The sequence below is a fragment of the Cetorhinus maximus genome, chromosome 16 (assembly GCF_964194155.1).
Source record: "Cetorhinus maximus chromosome 16, sCetMax3.hap1.1, whole genome shotgun sequence".
Taxonomy (NCBI): Eukaryota; Metazoa; Chordata; class Chondrichthyes; order Lamniformes; family Cetorhinidae; genus Cetorhinus; species Cetorhinus maximus.
The window spans coordinates 67,727,117-67,753,095 of record NC_135894.1 but is presented as its reverse complement, the minus strand read 5'-3'; the positions used below and the strand labels follow the sequence as shown (position 1 = coordinate 67,753,095).

The 25,979-nt window shown below is 41.4% G+C and overlaps 1 protein-coding gene across 2 annotated transcripts; it reads left to right on the top strand.

Moving 5' to 3' along the window:
* The first annotated feature begins 700 nt into the window (after positions 1-700).
* popdc2 (popeye domain cAMP effector 2) lies at positions 701-25,979 on the top strand. 2 transcript variants are annotated; one of them, XM_078559964.1, is made up of 4 exons: positions 701-1,324; positions 4,356-4,464; positions 17,995-18,331; positions 25,032-25,979. In XM_078559964.1, the coding sequence occupies exons 1-4, from the start codon at positions 831-833 to the stop codon at positions 25,103-25,105; spliced, it is 1,014 nt and encodes a 337-aa protein (XP_078416090.1). In that variant the 5' UTR covers positions 701-830; the 3' UTR covers positions 25,106-25,979. The 2 variants fall into 2 exon arrangements, with proteins under 2 accessions (XP_078416090.1, XP_078416089.1); XM_078559963.1 differs by having other exon boundaries at positions 17,995-18,467; positions 25,032-25,246.

Here is a 25,979-nt window from a genome sequence, read left to right as displayed (position 1 = left end):
ATGTAGGAAACATGGTACAGTAATGAAATAAATCAGGATCATCTATTTCTTAGCTGTCAGTTTTGGGATAACACTGTGTTCGACTTCAAATGTGTTTTGGAATCTTTTACATCCACCTGAGAGGGCAGACCTTTAAACGTCTCATCGAAAGACAGCACCTCCAACGCTACAGTACCCCCTCAGTACTGCACTGAAGTGGTAGCCTAGAATGCGTTCAAGTCTCCCGAGTGGGTGTTGAACCCACAATCTCCTCAGAGACTAGACTGCGACCACTGTGCTGACACAACCTAATTTTAAAAAGGTTAGTAATGTCAGTACAACTTAATCTATCCAATGTGACTTACAATTTTAGTTATAGGAAAGAAGACATGATCAGGAGCACTCATGTTTGAGGAGATGTCTGAGGTTTAAAAAGAAAAGAAACACTATTTGTTGGTAAGGGTAGCAGTACAACTCAGCAGAATGACTTTGAGCTGCAGGATGTGGAGTATCTTTGCACAGATTGTCTTAATAGTTCTATGTTTGACACAAAATAATCTGTATTAAGTTAGGTGCTTATTATTTTGAAGTTGGAAGCAATCTTTTATCGACTGTGTCACAGTTATGTTAAGTGCCATCTGTTCTCGCTCCCGCTCAGTCCTCCTTGGATTTCAACTCCAAACATGGTAACCTTTTCTATCCAATTCAGCTCTGTTGCCAAGACAAATTCTTCTCTCTCCTTGCGCACACGCATATACACACATGCATGCACTGCTTTCCCTCTGCCTGTTTGGGCTATTGTGCGATTAACTCTAAATCGTCAATCTCCCAAGTTTGTCTTTTGGGCAAAAATGTTAAGGGAAAACTCAAGTTTCATCGAAACTATCTTGTACGATAATCCTGAATGTAAGCTTTTGAAAAATGGGAGTGAAGGAGCGATCTACCACTTGGCCAATGTCATGTTTACACTGGGCTACATGAGTGGCAGTGGTTTTTTTGGTCTAGTTTATATATTCAGTCTTTTAGGCGTTGGGTTTTTCATTCAGTCTATTTGGGGCTGGGTCGATGCGTGCGGGGTGGATATTTTTATGTGGAGTCTGTTACTTTTTGTGCTGTGCTTGGTCCAACTCGCGCACATTGGCTACCGGCTGAGGAAAGTGACTTTCGAGGAAGACTTCACTAATCTTTACAAAACCATGTTTCGGCCTCTGGATGTGCCGCTTAACGTCTACAAGGAGATCGTGAGGTGCTGCGATGCCGAGGTGATGAATCTCGCCCGCGACCAGAACTACGCGGTGGAGGGCAAAACCGCTATCGATCGCTTGTCCCTGCTGCTGGCGGGCAGGTAGGTCCTCTGAAACTCTGTGGCGTTAAAAAATATATATCTTTTAGGGGCGTTTTGTTGGTGTTTTCACTTACTTTGTCGGCTGTCGCTGATGCCAACATTCCTTTCACTGGCCTTAGAAACATTTTGTTTTAAAATTTAAGCAGTATTAAGTATTTTATTAAATGTTCCAGTTAAATACAAAAAACACTGTCAATGACACATACAGCATTGCGTTCCGATTCTTTTTCTGTAACTGGTGGGGATGAAATACCCTTTATTGACTTTAAAAAAAAGATTCAGTAGTGAATACTCATAAATCATTTATTTATTTTTCGTCTGCCATCTCAGGCTTGTACTATTCTGTTAGAAAAATGACAAACTTAACTTAGCCCCTGATTACATTCCTTTTAAGATCAAGCACAATTTATACTGTAACTTTTTTTTTAAATTTGACTATAAACGTCTCAGTTTTTAATGTAATTCAATTTTGAGTTCAAATAGAACACATTGGGACCTAATAACACAGTACTGGAAAGTTGAGAGTGGTTACTGCAGGATAGCCTCAGCATTGTGCAGCCACGTTGCATATTTCAGTGTCCCCCCTTGTGCATTCGTGGAATGTATGTTTACCAAAACACTATTTAAACAGTTCTAACATGATTTGATTATTTTCTCCAGTGTGAAGAGTATGTTAATTATTGGCCAAATACCAAAGTTTTTACCCTCCTCTTCCTTTAGTGAATAAGGGCAGTTCAAATAATGGATCTCAGGTATACTAATGGTACAGAGTCATGACAATGTAGTGCAGTGACTCAGATCAGTTAAGTGCAGGTTCAACCTGCAATTCATGAATTTCCAATCTCATTTAGGTCATTGAAGTGGGACTATAAGTAGAAGCTAGGCATTTCCCTAGGGGGCTTAAGAGAAAGTGACAGATGCATCAATCTAAACCAAAATCTCAGATGCAGAGAAAACAGTGGCCAGCAAATTGTGCACTTTCTCAGCCCACTGTCTTCCTCTGCAGCAAATACAGTAGATTGCAATGTGAGAGTGGGGCTCCAGAGCCACACCAGGTGATGTTTAGCACCATGGTGCAAACCATAATCTTACAAGATGGAAGGCTGCAACCCATCTCAAATACAGCTACAGTTTACCTTATGCATTTCTCAAAATAAAATCCAGGCAATTGTTTTGTTACAACATAGGTCTCAAACCCATCCAACTTAAGTATTGCAGTAGCTGAATAGACCATGTTTAAAAACCGTTGATATCAATAAGAGTCTGCAGCAGTTTGAAGTTTCACTACTTCGAGCTATTCATGCCTCACCCAACAGTAAACAGGCCACTCAGTGCAGAGTCCACATCTGCGTGAAGTGATTCATTAAGATCTTTTAGCCTGCACAACACACTCCACTAATTTTATTAACTTTTATACCAAGGTACTACCATCGTCTAAAAGCTTTCTATAAACACTTTGCAGGTCAGTTATCGCATCACTCCTCTGTAATTGGTTTCTCTGCTGGCAGCTCAAGCCAGCCCAGCCTCCTGGACAGACATGGGCTCCTGGTGTAGCCTGAGTGTGAAGGAAGCTGCATGTGATTAAAGTTACCACTTCTATTTTGAGTATTATTAATTTATTTTCTTTTTCTCCACTTCCTTTTACTTTCTTATTCAAATGCTTGATTATATTTCAGGCTTCATTTTGATAAATGGTACACACCCAAAATGTCATAATCTGTCTTTTGCTTTACAAGATGTTGTCTGATCTGCTGTGTAGTTCCAGCATTATATTTCTTTATTTCAGATTTTCAACATGTGCAGTTTGCCATTTTATTGTCCCACAATATTATCCACTAGGCCAATTCATGGTAATGATTTTTTCAATTCTGAGTATACCTTTGCAGGCTTGTTTAAGAACACCAGAAGGTCTGTTATTGTCATGAGCCCAGAACAACCCTTTTAATGATGACTGATGACACACCTCAGCCAATGAATAAAATTAGGATAAGTTTTGTGCAATTGTGAGCGGTTGCAAATGCACACAACCAATTGATCCCACATCATTTCCCTACTGTTTGTGTACCTACACCATATGGACTGCAAGCAGTTCAAGAAGGCAGCTCAGCACCATCTTCTCAGGGGCAATTAGGGATGAACAATACAAATGCTGGCCTAGCCAGAGATGCTCACATCCTGAGAAACAGCAAATAAAAAGACCTTCACAATGCGCTACATCTCAAAATTTACCTTTGCAGCAACTCTTGATTCCTCCAAAGAGGATTCAAATACCATTTACAGTGTCACATCTTACCCAAAAATAGCTCCTTACCCCCCTCCCCCCTTTGCAGTTATCTTGACAAAGCCATGTTTATTGAATTGGCAGCTTGTACAGTTTTACTTAGGTTTGATAATGCTGCAAAGGCAAGGAAATCATTGACTAGACCATCCACTGTCAAATTCACCCCACTAACAGTCTTACAGACACAGTTTGCTTTGTGTTTAGCAATTTCTCTCTTGCGGTTATGCTCCTTTGCAAAGTTACATGTGGCACAAATGTTGACAGTTACTCTGATTCAGATGTGCCAACTTCATAATTTCTGCAGCCTTGGTCAACACCTCAGCATTTGCTCACCTAAGTCCATGATTCTTTTCTAGCCTTGGGAACCTCAAGAAGCAGGAGAGCAATGGAAGTGAGTAAAGATCATAAGCTAAAGTGACTCAGAAATGCAATGGAGGATCACAATTTAAAGTTTTTCTAAGTCGCTTTGCATTGAAGTATCCAACTCTTGCACTTTCCAATTAACACTGGTTAAAACCAGATGAATTAAAGATGTTGAAATGTTGCATACCTGCTATTTTCTGAATTTAGATCAGATTTGGTAAAGATGTGGAGTGTAACACCCTTCTACTAGCTGTGAAAACTCCATGGTGTAGGGAAACTCAATTCAGGAAAGGGTAGAGAATAACTTCAAAAGAATAGTTACCTTCACTAAATGACAAAAATATATGCTCGGTAATAGTAATCAAAATCATTCTATGTGTTTTATAGGGTTCGTGTTACTCATGATCAGCAGTTCCTGCACTATATCTTTCCCTATCAATTCCTTGATTCTCCAGAATGGGAATCTCTGCGGCCTAATGAGGAAGGCAATTTTCAAGTAATTCAACTTTTTTTCATTTGTCTAATGCTTAAAATGAATTACCAAGCTAATAACTTATGCTTTAGCTATATAATGAAATTCTTGTATCTTTCTGTTTTCATGAATATATTAAGAAAGCTTACGTCTGCCCGCACATCCTGTCAACTTTTCAATTATGGGCATGGCAAATTTACATAGGCTGTTTTCATTATAACTGAAGGAATAGGTGCTTATAATGGAAATGTAAATGGAGGGCAGAATATATGACTTTAAAACTGAGACTAAATTATGTTTGTACGCCTTGAAAATGTTTGTACTCCGCTGTCTAACCCTGTTCCACCTGAAGACTACAGTTAGTCTTGACACCTTTGTGCAACACCATGGAGATCAAATAGTATTTGAACAAAAGTCTTGCGCATGGTGCACAAATCATTCAATATTTATTCCTTCTGGTGTTTCATGTCGCTGACGCTGGTACTGTTTTAAAACCTAGCTACCAGGAACAATCCAAGGGGACAACATTCTCTGTCTTAATCCCCACATTACAAGGATTGATAATTTGTGGTGAAGATGACATCATAAATCAAAGAAACCATGTTCATGCAATTTTTTCGTCAGAATGCATGTTGGAAATGAGTCATTGTCTTCTATATGCACCGTATATTCAGTAAAGCTCTCCCAGGTAGTTCAAAAAAATTGCATTTAAATGGGAGGGAGAAGCAAGTCAAATTAAGAACATAAGAAATAGGAGTAGGAGAAGACCATATGGTCCATCGAGCCTGCTCTGCCATTCAGTATGATCTTGGCTGATTTTGGGCTCAACTCCACTTTCTCGCCTGCTCCCCATATCCCTTGATTCCCTGAGAGACCAAAAATCTGTCTATCTCAGCCTTAAATATATTCAATGATGGTGTATCCACAACTCTCTGGGGTAGAAAGTTCCAACGATTCAAAACCTTGTGAGTGAAGAAATTTCTCTTCCTAAATGATCTGCCTCTTATCCTGAAACTGTGCCCCCATGTTCTAGATTCTCCAGCCAGTGGAAACAGTGTCACAGCATCTACCCTATTAAGCCCCTTCAGAATGTTGAATGTTTCAATGAGTTCAGCTCTCATTCTTTTATACTCCAGAAAATATAGACCCAAATTACTCAGCTTCTCATCTTAGGACAACCCTATCATCCCAGGGACTATTCTAGTGAACCTTCGCTGTACTCCAATGCAACTGTATCCTTCCTTAAATATGGAGACCAAAATTGCACATGGTATTCCAGGTGTGGTCTCACTAAAGCTCTGTACAATTGTAGCAAAACTTCTTTATTCTTATACTCCAATTCCCTTGCAATAAAGGCCAACATGCCATTTGCTTTCCTAATTGCTTATTGTACTTGCATGCTAACTTTTTGTGTTCCTTGTATGAGTATACCCAAGTCTCTCTCTGAACAACAACAGTTACAATGATCATGTCTTGAAAAGATACTCTGCTTTTCTATTCTTACAACCAAAGTGAATAACCTCACCCTTTCCCACATTATACTCCATCCCGCCACCTTGCTGCCCACTCAATTAACCTGTCTATATCTCTTGCAGCCTCTTTGTGTCCTCCTCATGGCTTGTATTCCCACCTGGCTTTGTATGTAGTCAGCAAACTTAGATCCATTACTCTCCGTCTGGTAGTCTAAGTCATTAATATAGATTGCAAATAGCAGAGGCCCCAGCACTAATCGCTGTGACACTCCACTTGCCACAGCCTTCCAACATTAAAATGCCCCATTTATCCTTACTCTCTGCTTCCTGTCCATTACGCTATCGGCTATCCATACTAATATAGCACCCTTAATCCATGAGTCCTTATCTTATGTGTTTGCCTTTTGTGTGACACTTTATCAAATGTCTTTTGGAAATCTAAGTATACTACATCTACTGGTTACCCTTTATCTACATCTTCAAAAAATCTCTTAACGTAGTTGACTATTAACTGTTTTCTGAAGAGGCCTAGGAAACCGTTCAGTTGTATCAAAACATACTAGGGCAACTAGGTCAGGGCAATAAATATCTGCTCTGCCACATCCAAAAAAATGAACAAAAATATTCCAGCTTCACTGAACAGAGTATTACCTGCCAAGGGGAGTCAGGTTTGGGTGCGTCTGGGGAGTTAAATCCCCTAAAATCCCCTTGAGCAGAAAAATCTAGGCTGACACTCCAGTGCAGTACAATGGAAGTGCTGCACTATCATAGGTGCTGTCTTTCAGATGAGAAGGCCTGGTCTGATCTTTCAGATGGACATAAAGGATCCCACAGCACTATTTTAAAGAAGAGCAGTGAAGTTATCTGGCCATTTCACATTGCTGTTTGTAGGAGATTGTGGGAGTTTGCTATGTTTTCTACATTACAACAGTAACTGTACTTCAAAAAGAAGCAATTAATTGGTGCAAAGTGCTATGGGACATCCGATGCTTGTGATAGATGCTATATAAATGCAAGTCTTTTTTAAGTTTTGTCAGGTTGGGATCCCAATATTATCCCGCCCTCTTCTGGGTTTTAACCAGGCTGCTTTGAAAGAGAGTGGGGAGCACTTTTGGAGTTGTGGGGAAGTTAATTAGATTAAGCAAACAGAAAATTAAGTGTTCTTAGCTCTGCATTCTGGCTTTAACAGCCAGAGGGCATATTTCCTCAGCTGCTCAGCATGGCCAACAGGAGAGAACACAGTGGAGATTGCTTCTTCAGTGAAATTTACAGGCTGGGAAGGCTTTTATCAGTGAAACTGAAGAGCTGTAGTCAAGGCCAGGTGAGGGACTGCTGCTCATAGGACTTTTCAGAAGGTGCTTTCACTGCCTGGCAGGTGATTGCCGGCTTCTTTGAAGTCACTTCTCTTGTTGTGCATTCTCCTCACCTTCAACTGCATTTCCCTGCTGCCAGCCTTCACAATGGCATGGGAGTAGCTTATGCAGCTCTAGCATGCATATCTAACAAAGAACACGAAGAGCAGCAACAACAACACCAGCACCAACAGTATCAACAGCACCAACTGCCTTCTCCTCACCACAAGTTCCTAGAGGCAAGACCCCAACATATGGTCTACAGACAGAGAATCAGGTTTCTCGACATTTCTGAGTACCAGTGGCTAAGTCATGTCAGGTTGCTGCTGACGTCTACAGCCTCCTTGAACAAGACCTACTTTCTAGTGGGTCAGATGGGCATGCATTGTCAGTGGATATTAAGGTACCTTTCATTGGAGGACCACCCCCTCCCCTGACCAGGGCTCTGCCTCTCTCTAAGGTTGTGCATTCTTTTCCCCTGCAAGGAGAGAAGGCAGAAAGTTATGAGTGTAGATAGCAGCTGAAGGACAACATTTGCGGAGTGCGAATGTGTGGCATGGCAGTGAGAGGGCAATAGGAGGAGGATGAGTATATGAGCGTTGACTGTTCAGATGTGAGTTGCCTGGAGAGACAGGAATGAGTGCAGTTGAACTTGTTTTCAAATCCCTTAATGGGCTAACCCGCCCCTCCCCACACCTCCGCTTTTCTCTGTAATCTCTTCCAGCCCCACAAACCCCAGAGATATTTGAATTCATTTTGTCCTGGACTTTTGAGCATTCTTGATTTTATTAGCTCCACCATTGGTGGCTACACTTTGAGTTGCCAAGGCTCTAAAAGCTCTGGAATTCCCTCCTACACCTCTCTACCTCACTTTCTTCCTTTAAAACACTCCTTAAAACTCACCACTTTGACCAAGCTTTTGGTCATCTGATCTAATATCTCCTTATGTAGCTTGGTGTCATATTTTGTGTTATAATGCTCCTGTGAAGTGCCTTGGGACAATTCATTACGTTAAAGATGCTGTGTAAATGACGGGCCAAAGGGCATCTACTCACTGACCATGTTGTGGGGTTTGGAGGTTAATCATCTCAGTTCCAGGACATTACCCTGAGGAACTCCTACAATGGTGTCCTAGGCCTAACCATCTTCAGCTGCTTCATCAATGACTTTCCTTCCATCACAAGGTCAGAAGTGGGGACGTTTGCTGTTGATTGTACAATGTTCAGCACCATTTGTGACTCCTCAGATACTGAAGCAGTCCATGTCCAAATGCAGCAAGACCTGGACAATATTCAGGCTTGGGCTGACAAGTGGCAGGTGATATTCGTACCACACAAGTGCCAGGCAATGACCATCTCCAAAGACTAGACATATTAATACAGTAGCTACAAGAGCAGGTCAGAAGCTAGGAATTGTGTGGCAAGTAACTCACCTCCTGACTCCCTAAAGTCTGTTCACCATCTACAAGGCACAAGTCAGGAGTGTGATGGAATACTCTCCACTTGCCTGGATGAGTGCAGCTCCAACAACACTCAAGAAGCTTGATGCCACCCAGGACAAAACAGCCCACTTGATTGGCACCCCTTCCACAAACATTCACTCCCTCCACCACTGTCGAACAGTTGCAGCAGTGTGTACCATCTACAAGATGCATTGCAGAAACTCACCAAGGCTCCTTAGGCAGCACCTTCCAAACGCACGACCACTACCATCTCGAAGGACAATGGCAGCAGACACATGGGAGCGCCACCACCTGGAAATTCCCTTCCAAGCCACTTACCATCTTTCACTGTCGCTGGGTCAACATCCTGGAACTCTCTCCCTAACAGCACTGTGGGTGTACCTACACCACATAGACTGCTGTGGTTCAAGAAGGCAGCTCACCATCACCTTCTCAAGGGCATTTAGGGATGGGAAATAAATGCTGGCCTAGCCAACGAGGCCCACATCCTGTAAATGAATTATAAAAATAATTGGTTGTTTAGATGCCACCTCAGAGATTGGAGCACAGAGTTAGGTTGGGTCCCTCATCTCAATTAAACTTTAGCATCCTACACAGAGCTCAACATGTTACATATCTGTAATGCAATCTTCGTCACCTCGATATGTGTGCTAGTGTCTCAGGGACAAGGTGGCATCAGCGACCATGCAAGTAGGGCAGGAAAACTATGGACCATTAACAGTTTCCATATGTTTCATCTTTGGAGCTTTGTCTTCCTGCCCCTTGAATAATTAATGTCTTCAATGTTTCCTTTCAGAGAGAAGGCAAAAGCAGATATGGACCCAGGGCTGAATGCTGCCTTTGTTAGGGTGCTAATGCAATGGAGGAGGCGAAGGGGGGAGAGGCGACATCGCGCTCAGCTCCAGCAGGAGGGATATGGTCAAGCGGAGCCAGGTCATGAACAGGAGGGTCAGGAGGAGAGACCCAGACAACCAGGGGGACTCGCCAAACCTAGGGTTTATCATAGAAGAGTGTCCTATTTACAAATGAATGAGAGGCAATGCCATGTACATCTGAACTTGTCCTGAGCCCTGGTATATCATTTATGCCACATTCTTCATGAAGACTTTGCCAGTTTCCCCTGCCAGTGACTTTGAAGGTGACTTCAGTGCCAAATTTCTTTGCCTCTGGCTCTTTCCAGAGTATCAACAGAGGACCTGTGCGGCATCTCTCAGTCTGCAACAACATCAATGCATAAAGGAGGTCACAGATGCTCTTTACAGGAAGGCCCAACATTATGTCAGGTTTGCTCTGGATGAAGATAGCCAGGCTGCGAGATTCACCAGCTTCGCCACCACCTCAGGCTTCCCAAGAGTGCAGGGTACAATAGACTGCACCTATGTGGCTATACGGGCTCCATGGCAGCAGCCCCTAATGTTTATAAACATCAAGGGCTATCATTCCATCAATGTACAACTGGTGTGTGATCACTAGAAGCACATAATGCACGTTTGCGCGCGGTACTCTGGGAGTTGCCATGAGTCCTACATTCTGAGTCACTAACACGTGCCTGAGATTATCTAGGGGCCATTACATCTGCAAGGATGGCTGCTTGGGGATAAGGGGTACCCACTGAAACACTGACTGATGACACCGCTGCGTCACCATCATAGTCATTCCGAAGAGAGGTACAACGCTGCTCACAGCTCCACATGTTCCATTATAGAACAGACCAAAGGACTTCTAAAGATGCGTTTCAGATGCTTGGACCGCTCAGGTGGCTCAATACAATACAGCCCCGACAGGGTTTCCCGCATCATCACAGCGTGTAGCGCCCTTCACAATCTGGCAATGTAATGAGGTGAACCCCTGCCAGAGAGTGAACTGGAGGAGGATGAGAGCTTATCGGAGGATAAAGATCTGGAGGCCCAGGAACCTTGAGGCTGCAGAGGATCAGTATGACTGTGATCACGCCATGGAAGAAGGAAGACGTGGGAGACTTGCCCATGATACGTTAATTGCTGACAGGTTCCAGGAAGAGTAAAGTTAAGTAAGGGCATATGGCCACATCTCTCCTAGCTCTCAATGCCATTCCCTTTCATCTCAGGGGATGTCCACCCACTTGCAGCGAGATCGAGTCCTGCATTCACACTTCTGCGTTCTGGCCTGATGAATCACCAGGCCACGATCTTTGCTTTGGTCTGTGGGGCCCTGTGAGTGAGCTCACTCTGGGAACTGAGAGCCCACTTAGGGACAAGAGCGATGCGAGAGAAGACTTGAAGCCTTCGCCACCATTTAATGATGCAAACACTGCTGCGACCGAAATGTGGACATGCCTAGTGATCTCCTCCTCCCGTGCATGTCTTGTCTTCTGACACTACCACTGAGGAGAGACAAATGCTGCTAGAATATCAATGCTGATGAGCTGACCTCACTCAATGGTGTTCCTTGAGGCTAGAAACGCTTACAGCACGCATTTCAAATAAGGATTGAAACACATCTCCCTGACATCACAGAGGGATGAGGAGACGAGTTCAACTGAGGTTGACATCACAGGAATGTGACTTTCTCAGTGGGACACTATCGCTGAGTTGGAGGATGGCTAAAACCTCGAAATAAGAGGATCCCAAAGTACAAAATCACAATGCCTTCAGTTGCCCAAAACATACACATAACCATCAAATGGATTCACAATAGTGCAATTTAGTTACATGTCTAGCACACCCATGACCCAAAAATGACATCAATTTTTCTTAACTTTCCTAACTCCACCACAATGCCTAGGTGCAGCTCCGACATTCGCAGCTGAGGTGGAGGCAGCCTGCTGACTGCTATCTCCTGATGTCTGCGATGACCTTGGCGGATGTCCTCTGGTGACCCGAGACCTGGAGGGCCCTGGCCTGATACGGGCCACCTGCTCAGGGGCAGAAGTGTCCTCGGTAGCCTGAGAAGCTGGAGTTGATGGGGTCACTAGCAGACTGGGCTGTGAGTGGCTGCACACCCTTGGAGTGTCCTGAGAGCAATTTGATGGAACTGCAGGCTGGCAAGTCTCCGGGTCCCGATGGATTACATCCTAGGGTCTTAAAAGAGGTGGCTAATGAGGCAGTCAATGCACTGGTGTTAATTTTCCAAAATTTGCTAGATTCTGAAAAGGCTCCATCAGACTGGAAAGTAGCAAATTTAACCCCTCTATTCAAGAAGGGAGGGAGACAGAAAACAGGAAACTATAGGCTAGTTAGCTTGATGTCTGTCATGGGGGCGTTGTTAGAATTGACCATTGAGATTATAGCTGAGCACTTAGAAGAGCTCAAGGCAATTGGAAACAGTCAACATGGTTTTGTGAAAGGAAAATTATGTTTAACCAATTTATTGGAGTTTTTTGAAGGAGTAACATGCACAGTGGATAAAGCGGAGCCTGTAGACGTACTGTACTTGAATTTCCAGAAGGCATTTGATAAGGTGCCACATCAACGGTTATTGCGGAAAATAAAAGCGCATGATGTAGGGGGTACTATATTAGCATGGATAGAAGGTTGGCTGGCTGGCAGAAAGCAGAGAGTATGCATAAATGGGTCTTTTTTGGATTGGCAGGATGTGACTAATGGAGTTCCACAGGGGTCTGTGCTGGGACCTCAACTTTTTACGATTTACATCAGTGACTTAGATGAGGTGAGTGAAGACACAGTAGCTAAATTTGCAGATGACACAAAGATAGGTAGGAAAGTGTGTTGTGAAGAGGACATGAGGAGGTTACAGATGGATATAGATAGGTTGAGTGAGTGGGCAAAGATCTGGCAAATGGAGTTTAATGTGGGAAAATATGAAGTCGTTCACTTTGGCAGGAAGAACAAAAAAGCAGAGTACTACTCAAATGGAGAATGGCTGCATAATCCTGAGGTGCAGGGGGATCTAGGTGTTCTAGTACATGGGTCACAAAAAATTAATACGCAGGTACAGCAAGTAATTAAGAAGGCTAATGGAATGCTATCCTTTTATTACGAGAAGTATTGAACATAGAAGTAAGGATGTTATGCTTTGGGCATTGGTGAGACTGTGCCTCAAATACTGTGTGCAGTTTTGGTCTCCTTATTTAAGGAAGGATGTAAATGCATTGGAGGCGGTTCAAAGGAGATTTACTAGATTGATACCTGGAATGAGTGGGTTGTCTTAGGAGAAAAAGTTGGACATGCTAGGCTTGCTTCCACTGGACCTTAGAAGAGTGAGGGGTGATTTGATTGAAGTATACAAGATCCTGAACGGCCTTGACAAGGTAGATGTCAAAAGGACGTTTCCTCTTGTGGGTGAATCCAGAACCAGGGGGCACTGTTTTAAAATTAGGGGTCGCCCTTTTAGGACAGAAATGAGAATTTTTTTCTCTCAGAGGGTTGTGCGACTTTGGAACTCTCTGCCTCAGAAAGTGGTGGAGGCGGGGACATTGAATATTTTTAAGGCAGAGGTAAATAGATTCTTGTTAGGCAAGGGAATCAAGGGTTATCAGGGTTAGATGGGAATGTGGAAATCGAAACACAAGAAAATCAGCCATGATCTTGTTGAATGGCGAAGAGGGGCCAAATGGTCTACTCCTGTTCCTGTTTCTTATGTTCTTCTAAGAGGAGGCCCCCGGGTATCCAGCTGATGCTCATCCTCCCTGTGGGTGCCCGAGGGCCCCGCCCTAACTCCTGCAGGAGATGATGCACCTGGAGGGAGGTCAAGGTGTCTCGTCCCCATGTCGCCCACATTTTGATGGTGACCACCAGGGTATGTGGCCATGGAGTGCAAGGCCAAGTGCAAATCCAGCAAGACCTGCTGGACCAAGGTCTCCATGGTGGTCGCCAGCCTTCCCATGGTGACCTTGAGGTATTCGCATGTCAGAGCCATGACATCAGATAGGGCACAGACGGACTCCTCCAGCATTCGTTCTAGTCTGCTGAGTGACTGTCGAATCTCTGCCTGATGTTCAGTTGCCTGTTGTTGCATCTCCAGCATTGAGTGACTGGTATCCAGCAGCCCTCTAAGTGCCAGAGACCTGGGCTGTCTCTGCCTCTGACTGCTGTGGGGACGTGTCAGTGAGGTGTTCCCCAGAAAGTGAGCCCGAGCCTAACCTACAGCTGTGTCCCACTGACGTGTATGTCTCTGAGCTAGTGGAGGATGCATGTTAGCGCTGTGATGGTTTTTCCAGAGCTTCCTGTTCAGAGATGGCCTGGGGGCTTGCACTGGTGCTCGACTGTCTTGGAGGCCTTGATCTGCTGGTGCCTGGAAAATAGAGTTTCAGTTAATGAGCATGAGCTAGATAAGACTGCATGTGACTCACTGTGATTGTCAGGTTTTGATGCAGTGATGGAGCTGTGATCTGTACTAGGTTGCTGGGAGAGGCTGATCTCCCCTTCCCCACAGGAGCAATTCCTGGCCAGCTCAGCTGCAGCCTCAAACTCAGTGAGGACAATGATGCCGGCTGTCCCTCCATTGGTCTGCGAGCTCTCGCGCCTGTTGTCTGCCAGCTTGGCCTCTATGAAGAAGAAAGAAAGGCATGTGATGAGAAGGGATGGAGCAGAGGTTGGGTGAGATGCATGTCCCCTGTGTGTGGTGACCCCTCCCCAGAAGGGCCAGAGGATGGAGTGTGAGTAATATGATAGATGGAATGGTGGTGATGTGAAAGTCTTGGTGAGAGAATGAGACTCCGCTAATGGTTGTGTGAGATCCCTGAAGTGAGTAACCGTTTGAGTGCATGATGCCATGATGAGAGTTTGATATTAGACAGAGTTGAAGGATAACTTATACTGGTGGTGTGGAAGAGGTAATTCATCCTCTACCTGGACAGGGGCTGACCTACTCTGCGATGGTCTCCCAGGCCGGAGAGATGAGGCTGCTGAGCTTCCTGCAGCCATCCTTGGGATACAGGGCTTGCCTGTGCGCCTACACTCCTCTGATCAATGCCTGGAGGCCCTGGTGGCTGAAGTGGGGTGCTGCCGCCTCCTTGAGGCTTTCGACCGCCTTCTCCTGTCTGCAAGACATCTCTGCACATGTCCGGAAAACAGGTGGGCTGGAGAGAGAGAGATTATGTGTTGGACTGGCCTCTAAATATGGCGCCTGGACCTTCGACCCCGCCAGCTGACGGCGGGCTGATTCATCTGATGAATCAGCTCCTGACCCACCAGGTGATTCGGCCTGATACTCGCCTGTGCATAATTAATGACCCTCCAAGAGCGGAATCAGGTGCAAGTTCCTGCCATTCCGGCCAGCAGGGTGGACACCACCAAAACCAGCCGCCACTGCACTTAGTCTCATAAATAGATAATTCCGCTCTGTGGGCTGTGTGTGTGGGGTGTGGGTGTGTGTGTGTGTGTGTGTGGGGTGTGTGTGTGTGTGGGGTGTGTGTGTGTGTGGGGTGTGTGTGTGTGTGGGGTGTGTGTGTGTGTGGGGTGTGTGTGTGTGTGGGGTGTGTGTGTGTGTGGGGTGTGTGTGTGTGTGTGTGGGGTGTGTGTGTGCAGAAGGAAGCCACTCGGCCCATCATTGTAATTGCACAGCTCTGAGAACTATTCATATCATCCTATTCCCCATACTCCGCTATTTATTTCAGCTATGAAACATATGATAGATTCTATTCCTGCCATTGTTTCTGTTGGGAGCGTTCCATGTCCTAACAACACCTCAATTCATATCAATAGCCATCGTATCATCAGATTTCACTTGGTTGTGAAAATTACTGCTGCAGACAACTTGGTACCTGCTGTAAGAATGGACTCAATTTTCAGGCATAAAGAAAGGTTTCAGAAATGGAGATTGGGATGTGCTGGTTAATTGAAATAAGTAACGGGGAAGAAAAATAATGTTATGTAAATATATAGTCAGAAAATCTTGTTATGTCCTTTTCCTAAATAGGAGAGTATATGCTAAGCTGAAATCTAAATGTCTTAATGAAGGTACATAGGGAAAGTAACCTCAAAAATAAATATTTCACAAAGCATAAAACAATGGCAAGATTGCATGTATGGTTATCAGATACAACTGAAGTTAACTAAAGCCACAATTCAATGCCAAAAATGCATTAGGGAAAAAAACAGCTGATTAGATGGCATTCCCATGGTAAGCTTTAAAAGTTGTTAGAGGCCAGAAAAGCCACATAGGTCCTTTGAAAGATTTAACACGGTGGTTAGGATTGAGGAGTAGGATATGGCTAAAATGTTAAATATATATTTTGTATTCATTTTCACTATTGAAATGCTACGGTGGTAGGTACAAATGCTTTAGATATTGACTCCTTGAATGTAAATGCATAAATGGCCTTAGTTTGGTTTGAGACACTGAAGATTGATCAGGTTGCTGGATCTGATGACATTTAGTGCTGTTGGAAATTGCAGAGGTACTATGCGAGTCATTAATTTAGCTGACTAATAGTTCTTTGAGATCTGGACTAGTTTGAATTGACTGCAGAAAGATTTTGATGCATGAATACTTGCAAGCATGTGCCAAGCTCCATTCAATGATATTGAGATAGGAACAAGAGTAGGCCATTCAGCCCCTTGAACCTGTTCTTCCATTCAGTTAAATTATGGCTGATCTGTATTTTAACTCTTATTTACCCAGTTTTGTTCCATATCCCTGTAAGTAAAGTTTTCTGTAATTCATGTTTTTAATAGGCTTGAATTAAATAATTAAACTGCTGCATTATGAAATTCTAGCAATGCTAAAGATTAATAATTGAAAATACCACGTGGTTCGAAATAAAATGCCTACCGGCATGAATATTTTTCACTCAAAAAGCATAGTTTTACTGATGTTTGGGGATGATTAATACATAGGAAAACAATATAATAGTAGATTTAGAAATGATATGGCCAACACATTTTCTTAGCGCTCCTGCACCTCAAAGTTTCCCACTACACCACTGCCCGGCGCGGCGGGTCCTGCCGTGGGGGATGTGGCGAGCCATTCAAAAGTCCATTCACCTTGGCAGGACTGGAAGATCCTGCTGGCAGGAGGGGCTAGAAAATTCCGACGGTGTGGTAAACGTTCTATTTATTAATTCAATTCTCATGAAAGTTAAAAATAAAGAACTAGGGAAAAATGGCAAACTATGCTCCAATCTGATGTTTTCGATTAATGATCTCAAAATTTTGTGGACAGTCTTACTTCCATCAATAATAACTTATGGTCGCAGCGAAAAAAAAAAACAACTTCCTTTAAGCAGACCTGAACTGCTATGAACCTAAACCCTTATGCATGCTGTGAGGGGAATAGTGTACCATGGGATTAACAATGACTTCTTGTTTTATCATAGGTTTTCCACTATAGTCTCCAGTCTAATTACAATGTTAGTTCATACTATAAACTGACTAAAACTGATAGATTTATTTATAAGTAAGATAATACTCTATTATTGTAATAAGTAAGATAGATTCTCTGACGACAATGCACAGAGCCCTGTTAGTCCGTCCTTGGTTGAGACAGTAAGAAACAGGTAACAGGCAATCACAAAGCTGTTCCTTGATGTTAACAATCATTTTTTAGACTGATTGGCATGAAGTGGTTAGCATACAAACTACTTTAAATCATCCATAATTTGAATGTTTATAAAGTAAAAGCAGGTGCTAGAAATCCGAAAGCAGTTCTGACTGAAGGTGATCAACCTGAAATATTAACCTTATGTTTCTCTATTGACAGATACTGACTGAGTATTTTCTCTTCTTATTTTAGTAATTCAAGTATCTTGAGTCTGCTGGGGTTTTAGCCCAGATAATATAACCAGAGTATTTTTGCAATAGGTACAATGAGCTTCATTTTAAGATCACAGAATCACAGTGCAGAAGAGGCCCTTCGGCCCATCGAGTCTGCACCGACATGTGAGAAACACAATAAGATACTAATGTGTAGAGTACATTTCCACTCATCTTGTCACATAAACCTTGCAAAAATTGGATTTGATCTTCCTTAAGAAAATCTAAGTGTGGCCACATTTCTCTTTCCAATCTGAGCACGTAAGGGCCAATTTTATGAATACCCGTTCTCAGCAGACAGCTTTGCTAGCTGGGAGTGCATATTAGGAAATCTTGGGCGTGTTTCCCCTGATTTTCTGGACACTTGTTGGCAAGGCACCCTGGCAGAAGCATGGTTTTGTGAGAATATTGCTATAGAAAATAAATAATAGTTGGCTCTGCTCAGATAAAAAGCTTGTCTACAGATTTGAGTACAAGTAGATTTATTTTCATTTTGATGATTCTGAGAATTTGTATCTTTTGAGAATTTGTTTCAGTCATATTTATGTTACTGAACATCTTGATCTGTTTTGCAGGTGACCCTGACAGCTGAAACAGATTCTTGTTATGTGACTTGGAAGAGAAGAAAGCTATATCTGCTCTTGGCTAAACATCATTATATTGCACGCCTTTTCACTGTTATGCTTGGAAATGACATTGCAGACAAACTTTACTCGCTTATTGACAAGCTCTACTGCAGGGGTGGGGTCCGCTATGACATCCGTCTACCCAGTCTTTACCATGTATTAGCACCTTCTGTCGAAGCTGAGAAGGAGAAGATTGCAGAGAATCCCCATCATGTTCCTCAGAGTTCAGTTAAGCCTCAGGAGTCTCCCTTTAAAAAACCATGGCCAGACAGCAACGACCTGATTGGTGAGGATTCCACCAGCCTTGTTCTGGAGGACTTTGCAGATATGACTGGATCATTTATGGAATATACCAGTGAAAGGGAGTACATGAAATAGTGGTCCAGTAAATGTGATAAAACCCTGTCACTGTCCATTTATGTGTAAGTACACTGCTGCTTCAAAGCTTACAACTACGCCTAATTAAACTAACTTGGCTAACCGATTCTGCTGGACCACAGTGACAGTATGTGGTAAGTGGAAAAGCTATCCTTGTGCAGTTGGGGTGCTGTGCTGACATTGAGGTACATTGTTAAGTTAGATGGAAAATAGTTTTCCTTTAACACACTGTTTTATACTTGCTCTTTTAGTGTTTAATACTAGCCCATCAAACGTGAAGATACGATATGTGGAATAATTTTAAGAAATTCTGTCCCCCAAAGTACCAAAACAAAGAATCTGCTTCACTATGTGTAAACATAACTTTGTAAAAAGCTTTTTCTCCTTTAATAAGAAGACATATTCCATTCCTCAGCTTCATAACACAATCTTTTTTTTTACCGGATACAGAATACCCATCCTATAGCTAGACTAACTTAAAATTAAAAAAAAAATTAAAGTCCACAAAATTTTATAGGCATTTTCATTTGAATTTATCTTCTATTATTATAGTGTATTTGTTCTTACTCAGGTATGGGCTTTTCTTCGATCACTTACTTCGCATATTGCAGCTGCAATAATACTTTCAAAATCTTTTGGAACAAACCCTACAGATAGTGGGGCTGATTTTGTTTCAGTTATGTCAGTCTGCACCAGCTCATAGAATGTGAGGATCAACCAGCCTCAGTCCACTGATGCATCAAGTGAGTGACTGATGTATTGTTTGCCACTCAAAGCAATTTCAGTACTTTTCCTGTAAAATCAGGATGTCTTTTGTTTGCACACATGTAGTTCTATATATGCTCCTTTCTCCAACACACAATAGTGGGATATTCATGAATTGAAATGGTTATCAGTCAATCAGCCCACGCACATTGACAAAGAGTTTTGCAGGTAAGTGCTCACTTCCTCGGCAACCGTCATGATGCCTTAATTTTAAGGTTGTCCATTATTCCCTTTTTATTTGACCTATAAAGTGGAAAGTTACCTTCAAAGAGACTAAGTGCACCCTTGGGTTAATTTTAGAGAGCCTCTGTCCCTCTGACCTCTACACCTGAGAAAGACAAACGAGCAACAATATGGGAAAAATCATCACCTACAAGTTCCCGCCCAAGCCTTACATCATCCTGATTTGGACATATATTGTTATTACTTCATTATCACAGGTTAAGAATTTCTGGATACTAACCCAAACAACAGCATAGGAACATCACCATCACAAGGTCCGTAAAGAAGACCTACGATCGTTTTCACTGGGCAACAAGTGATTGGCAATAAATGCAACTTTGTCACCATTGCTCACATCCCGACAGTAATTAAAACAGGGTGGGCTGTAAATGAAAGGAGTAAAACTTTCGAGGCTTTGCTGAAGGAAGTGATGGTGGGATAGGGAGAAGCTGAGAAAGGTAGAGTGCTGCCGAATGAACAATGATGGGTAGTTAGCCAATGTAACTACGAGCTCACGAACTACGAACTAAGAGCTCCTACCTTCCACTCCTGGTGAGGTTACTGAACTTTTCACATTGAATTAAACATTTCTGTACTGTACTGCTGTCAACACCAGCATCAATGACTTCTTGTCAAGTCTCCTTACTCCCAGTTAATATTGGAGAAAAAAGGATGTTCTGTTTGTACTGTCAGTGCTGCTGCAAGGTTTCTGTGCCCTCCTCCTTGAAACATGGGGCAGTGCTGTTGCTTTTTTTAAAAAACCCCTTTAGGACCAACAAAGCACACAAATTCTCACCTCCTGATGTTGGAGTGCTGAAGGGAAAGCATGTATCACGCTTAGCACCCAACTAGAATGTATTCAGTAACTTTCAGGTCACAAACGTATTTGAGTACCACTGGCCTCTAGTCCAAGTGCTACTTTATGATAAAACGTTTTAGTTTAGCCCACTAGGTAGGTTAGTCTTTGAACCAGTTCAGGTGAAGTTCCAGATAAAGGGCTGCCAATTGTAGCAAAGGTCTGCTACAAGGCTGTCTCTCACCGATAGGTTTATAAGTATAAAACATTAGATCAAATTTCCTCTGATCTTGCTCCTCTAGCAGAAGTTCAGCAGAGTAGGACTTCCATCTTCTTGCTGCTTGTTTCCCTGAACTTGCCCCACTTCACAGAATAAAGTCTGTTTCAATATTGTGATTGAGTGCTGGTGACAATGAGGTGCCTGCCTTAACTGGGTGGAAAATTGCTGCAGCACAGGTGAAGCCCTGGAAGCAGCCATATATATATTTTTTAAAAACCTCCTGGCTCTGCTGATTTCAATCAAGCAATCCATTGCTGCACGAAATATATCACACAATGTAGTTCTCTCATTTGCATAGCATCATAATAAGTGAGCCCAAATCCTTTGGAAATCATGACAAATTTCCCTTATACATGTAAAATTTAGTGTTTTAGTGTAGTGATGGCCTTGTGGTTAAAGGCATTGTACCACAAAGCCATTCAGGCCCAGATCCCAGGTCTGCTGAGACAAATACAATGGAAAGATGACCATCGTCAGTACTATAAAATTGTGAGGTTTGGTTCTTGATATGTTCTGCATACATGCCTCTTGTCTGTGTTCAATGTAGTCAGATTCTGGGAGTACTGTCTGGACATTAGTGAACCAAAATAGTATGGTGGGAGAGTGGTGTGAATAAGGGTCTCCTCAAGTACCACCACCAAGTTCCCATCTGCTGGCACTCCACCTGTACTTGGCACCAATGCACACTGGGCATAAATTTCTGCCTGCAGTATACAATATTATCAATCTGAGAAGGAGCAGCTCTTGAAAGAAGAGTTGGGCAGCATTGTCTTGAAGTGGAAGGAGGGGAGAGCGGGGAAGGCAAGAGCACCATGTTTAGAGGGAGAAGAGAGTGCATTTAGAAGCTGGGACCAGTATTTAAATGAGGGACACCAAGAGAGCTGTTGGTTGATAACCCAATCTAATTTTAAAATTTTGTTCTTGGGACACAAGCAACATGGTAGAAGTCACATTTATTGCCCAAGGTAGTAACTCTGAGAAAGTAATGGTGGGCCTTCTTCATGGATTGTTGCAGTGCTTGAGGTGGTGGGGCTCCATGCTTGTGTTAGATAGGGAACTTAATGTACTGATCCAGTAGCAATTAAAGAACAACAGTTAATTGTGAAGTATAAGCATGTTTGAAAATGGTGCATTGCTATTAATCTTAATGTAATAAAAGATTTAAATTTCATATGAATGCATGCTCTAAATTTGTCATTCCAGAAATAACCTACTCCCAGTTGGGGGTGTGTGTAAGGTTCAGTGGTCAGAGGTTGTGGGTTTAAGTCCCATTTTAGATAATGCCAGATGATCAGGATGTGGCAATATTATCTGGAGGAAGTTCGTATTTTTGCCCACATAAATATTCAGAACTACTCAGTTGGTCATAAAATGCTGAGGACATAATAAGGCACTATATAAATGAAAGTAATTTCTTCTTTCTTTCTTAGAAGTTTTATTTGTATTTAACTGCTTTCTGAAGGATTTAGACAAATTGAGAAAACTGTAGAAACTGTCATACAAACTGTTCCTGTTACATTGGGGGAATGCTCAATGGGCCAAATATCTTTCACATTCCATACTTTATGTTGCCATCAGTGGCTGTTATAGAATTTCATATTCTTCTCTGAAAGATCTGCATGTAAACTTCCTGAAAGGAAAGATTTATTATAATTTATAATATATTTTTATTCTATTTTTAGTGTATGAATGCCCCCTAACCAGTATTTGCACATATGCAATATTTCTGAGAAATATGATGAGGCATTATACAAGTGCAATTTTTTTCTTTAAGTGAGAGATGACAGTGCTGGGAAACTAAATAATTTCTAAATTTCACTTATGCACTGCAATGCTACAACATGGATCAGATGCAGTGTAAATTGTACACATGCAACTCTAATCTAATTAAAGGTAAATAATAATAAGCACTCCTTACTGCACCAAGGTGACTTTTTCATTTTCTGTGCTTAACCATTTGTAACTGGCATATTAGTCAAAAGATGAATGCAAAATTTGTGTTGTATTTGATGGCAGGCTATGCTGTGGACTTATTTCCATGGTGGAATGGACTTAATTTGTCTTGTCTTCGTTGTGCTCATCCTGATACATAAAGTTCCCCTAAAGCTTCTGTTCCTGCTGTAATGCATGTAAAATTTGCTGCTGCTCCATGGCTGACCTCTGTTCTCTATTTGCCATTTTCAGCACCTTCAATTATGGACAATTCTTTCAGCACCTATAAGGCTAGAGGAAACACTTCCAGATAATTGTATTGGATTATACTTCGTCAACAGCAATGGATCTTCCCTAAAATTTAAATTTAGTTGTTGTAGTGAGATTTTGTAGGACAGTTTATTATGATTCATATACCTATCAGTTAATTAATTTTAGTTGAAAATCAGGTGAAATTATTGTAAGTTACTTTGATAAACACTGTTGTGACATATGCAAATGGGTTTGCATTTGGCAGTTAATAAAAATCGCCCATAGTTGATGTTTACAGTGCAGGGTTGCTAATCTAATATGGAGAAGGAATGGGAAGGGAAGAGGGTTCGAGTAGAAAACCTGCCTGTCAATTGAATGCAGATGCTGAAGTTTGAATGAGTTTCGGGAGTTCTCAGCCTGACTACTAAGTCAATCATTTGGCCTTGGGAGAGAAGGAATAACAATCACAATGTATCACATTCTGCAACATCCATATAGGCTGATTATAGTGACATGAAACATGGAAAAGCTGCGGCTTTGATTCTAGTTTCCATTTAAAACTGGCCAGTTATGACAGATGGGAAAAAAAATTGAAAAGAGAGAACATAATGTAACATCAGTGACAGATTTCTTAGCTATTACTACACTAAATTGATGATAGAGAGAAGTGGATTCAACTCTTTTCTTTCAATTTTTTAATTGTATTTCAGTCCATTATACAGGAGAGGAAATTCCAGGTTTAATCCAGAAACTTGTAAGGTAAATTCTACTTAGATGATGTGGAGTTCATGCAAACAGATATGCCTGTGCAGATAATGTTCATAGTGAAGCCTTTGTGATTGATCTGATGTGATACTGTAAATGATTTTCAGACAGATAGAGAGGCATTTCTCATTGATAAATGACACAAGTTCTGTGTTTACTGCGGGTGTAATCTTACAGCATACTAAATTTTAATTAGTATGTTTACAAGCATGTTAATTTACACCTAGTGGGCTTGTATCCCAGTTGCACCAGTAAAGGGGGGTGTGTTCCCATATGGAGAAGGGAGAAATACACTAACTAAAACTGGTCTCACACTAAATATAGCCCCCAAAGAACTTCTTAAACTTTACATAATCCATCTTATTTACTTCATGACTTTTCATTATATGTAGAAAAAAATCAGAATGATTAAACTATATGACACAGTTACTTTTTTCGGTTCTTTGTAGTTGAAGAGACATACACAATGAGAAAAATTATTGCTAGCAGCAGGATGTAATTTGTATTCTCTCTGTGACATTACAGGATCAGACAGCCAAAGTACATTTTCAAATTTCTAATATGTAAGTGTATTTTCTCAGAGCACCACTCACTAATTTAAGGCTGATACCAGTGTATTATTCCCGTGTTGTACTTCACTATACCTGTCTGGAACTGTTGCTGCATGTCTCTGCTCACCTTTCATTCCTACTATGTTCCACATCTGTCTTTCTTGTTCTCCCTGTATATCACAGTTGGAACACTAGTTGTTTCTCTCAAAACATAGATGCAAAGTGTCTCTTAATTATAAGAATTTCTGAAAATGGGAATGAATATTTATAACATGACTACAGATGCTTATCATGAATTTAGCGCTAACAGTAACCTGTGGAAGGTACTGTAGCACAAACTAAAATGTGCTGACTGCCTGCCTTCATACACTGGCCTTGATCTAGAGATAGTTTGCATATAGATAATCACTTAATTACCAATGTAAAAAGCAGCACCGCTACAGTCATGTGATTATTAATCGCCAATAAACCATCTCAAAAGCAACACTCAGATTTTTTTCTTAAAGTGGCTATTGGAGGGAGAAGTTTTTTAAAATTAAGTTTTAATTGGTATTTTCCACTCACATCCACATTAAGGACTATTAAAACATATAGTATACTTAAATTAAAATAAATCTTTTTATGTACTTAAAATGCTGAGATTAAAAATTATATAATTTTCAATATGGTATACATTAGCAACATAGACTACAAATCCTGTAACAATAGATCCTCTCATGTTTACAGTGAAAATGGTTAGATATAATTTACTTAAGGTTATTTTAAATATGTTATCATTCCTATTCAGCTGAAAGTAAACTACTGATATTAAAAAAAATATATAGTGCCAGCAATTTCAGATAGCTCAGCTTGCTTCTTACGGAGTAACTTGAGTAACTTGCATTAGTCTCTTCTTCAGAAATGTCAGTTTTGCCTAGAAGTCTTACCAGTTGGGAAACGGATAACAAGGTATTTTCTTTCCACAGCAATTTGCATGAATGTGCATATCAACTTATTCCTGTCCTATTTTAATTAAATAAATTTCTACTGTGTTTTCTTTCTGCAGATGTAAACAATTCTCGGAGTGGCATTCGTAAGGAACATGCCCCATTGGCTCCCACTCAGACACCAGAACTCTGAGTACTACTACTGGGGAAAAGAACCCAGCATGGGGAAACAGAAAACAATTACTATTTAAACTTCCAATGAATATCGAAAAATTGAAAAAAAATTAGTCTTGTTTATTAATACGCTCCTACATAGTATTCCAATGTGGTTTCTCTGGTTTCCAAAATAAGCAACCAATATTATACCAGCAGGTTGATACGATTCATCATCGACAGTACAGTGGGTTACAGTATTTATAGCGTTAATAGAATGAGTCTGAATGAGCATGGCACTATTGAATTACAAGTTTAACTTTTAACTTTTATTACGTTTAATCACTTGGGACAAAATAAAAATCATTAATTGTGTGGTTTAGTATGAAAAAGCGATGGCAAATTGACAAATTTTCCATTGAAAATTCTGGCAGGATTCTGTGAGCAACATGGTACTCTAGAGAAATACAGAAAGAAACTTGTTTCACTAGTAGGAAACAAGGCTAGAAATGAAAGGTTATGTTGTAACAAGGTTTGAATGTATCATTAGTTAAGTGTGGTACTACATTACTACCAAACCATGTAATTAGGAACATAGGAATTGTTAGATGAAAGAAGACCAAGATACATCTAGTTTGCCTTCTATCATCCTGGTAGTCATATGATACAAGAACTTCTTTGGAATATTTTAATTTAACAGGTATAATAATGCTGCAAAACTTAAATTAGTAAAGGTTTGAAATTTTGTGCAACTGTTGGAAGCCATCTACATGATTTAATATTGTATATCTTGACAGCTAATCTGATTTGAGTAATAATACTGATTTCAAATAAAGACATCATTCCTGGAACTCAAGCAGCTGTAACTATGAAATACGGATTAATAAACAAAATAAGCATCTACACGTGCAAAA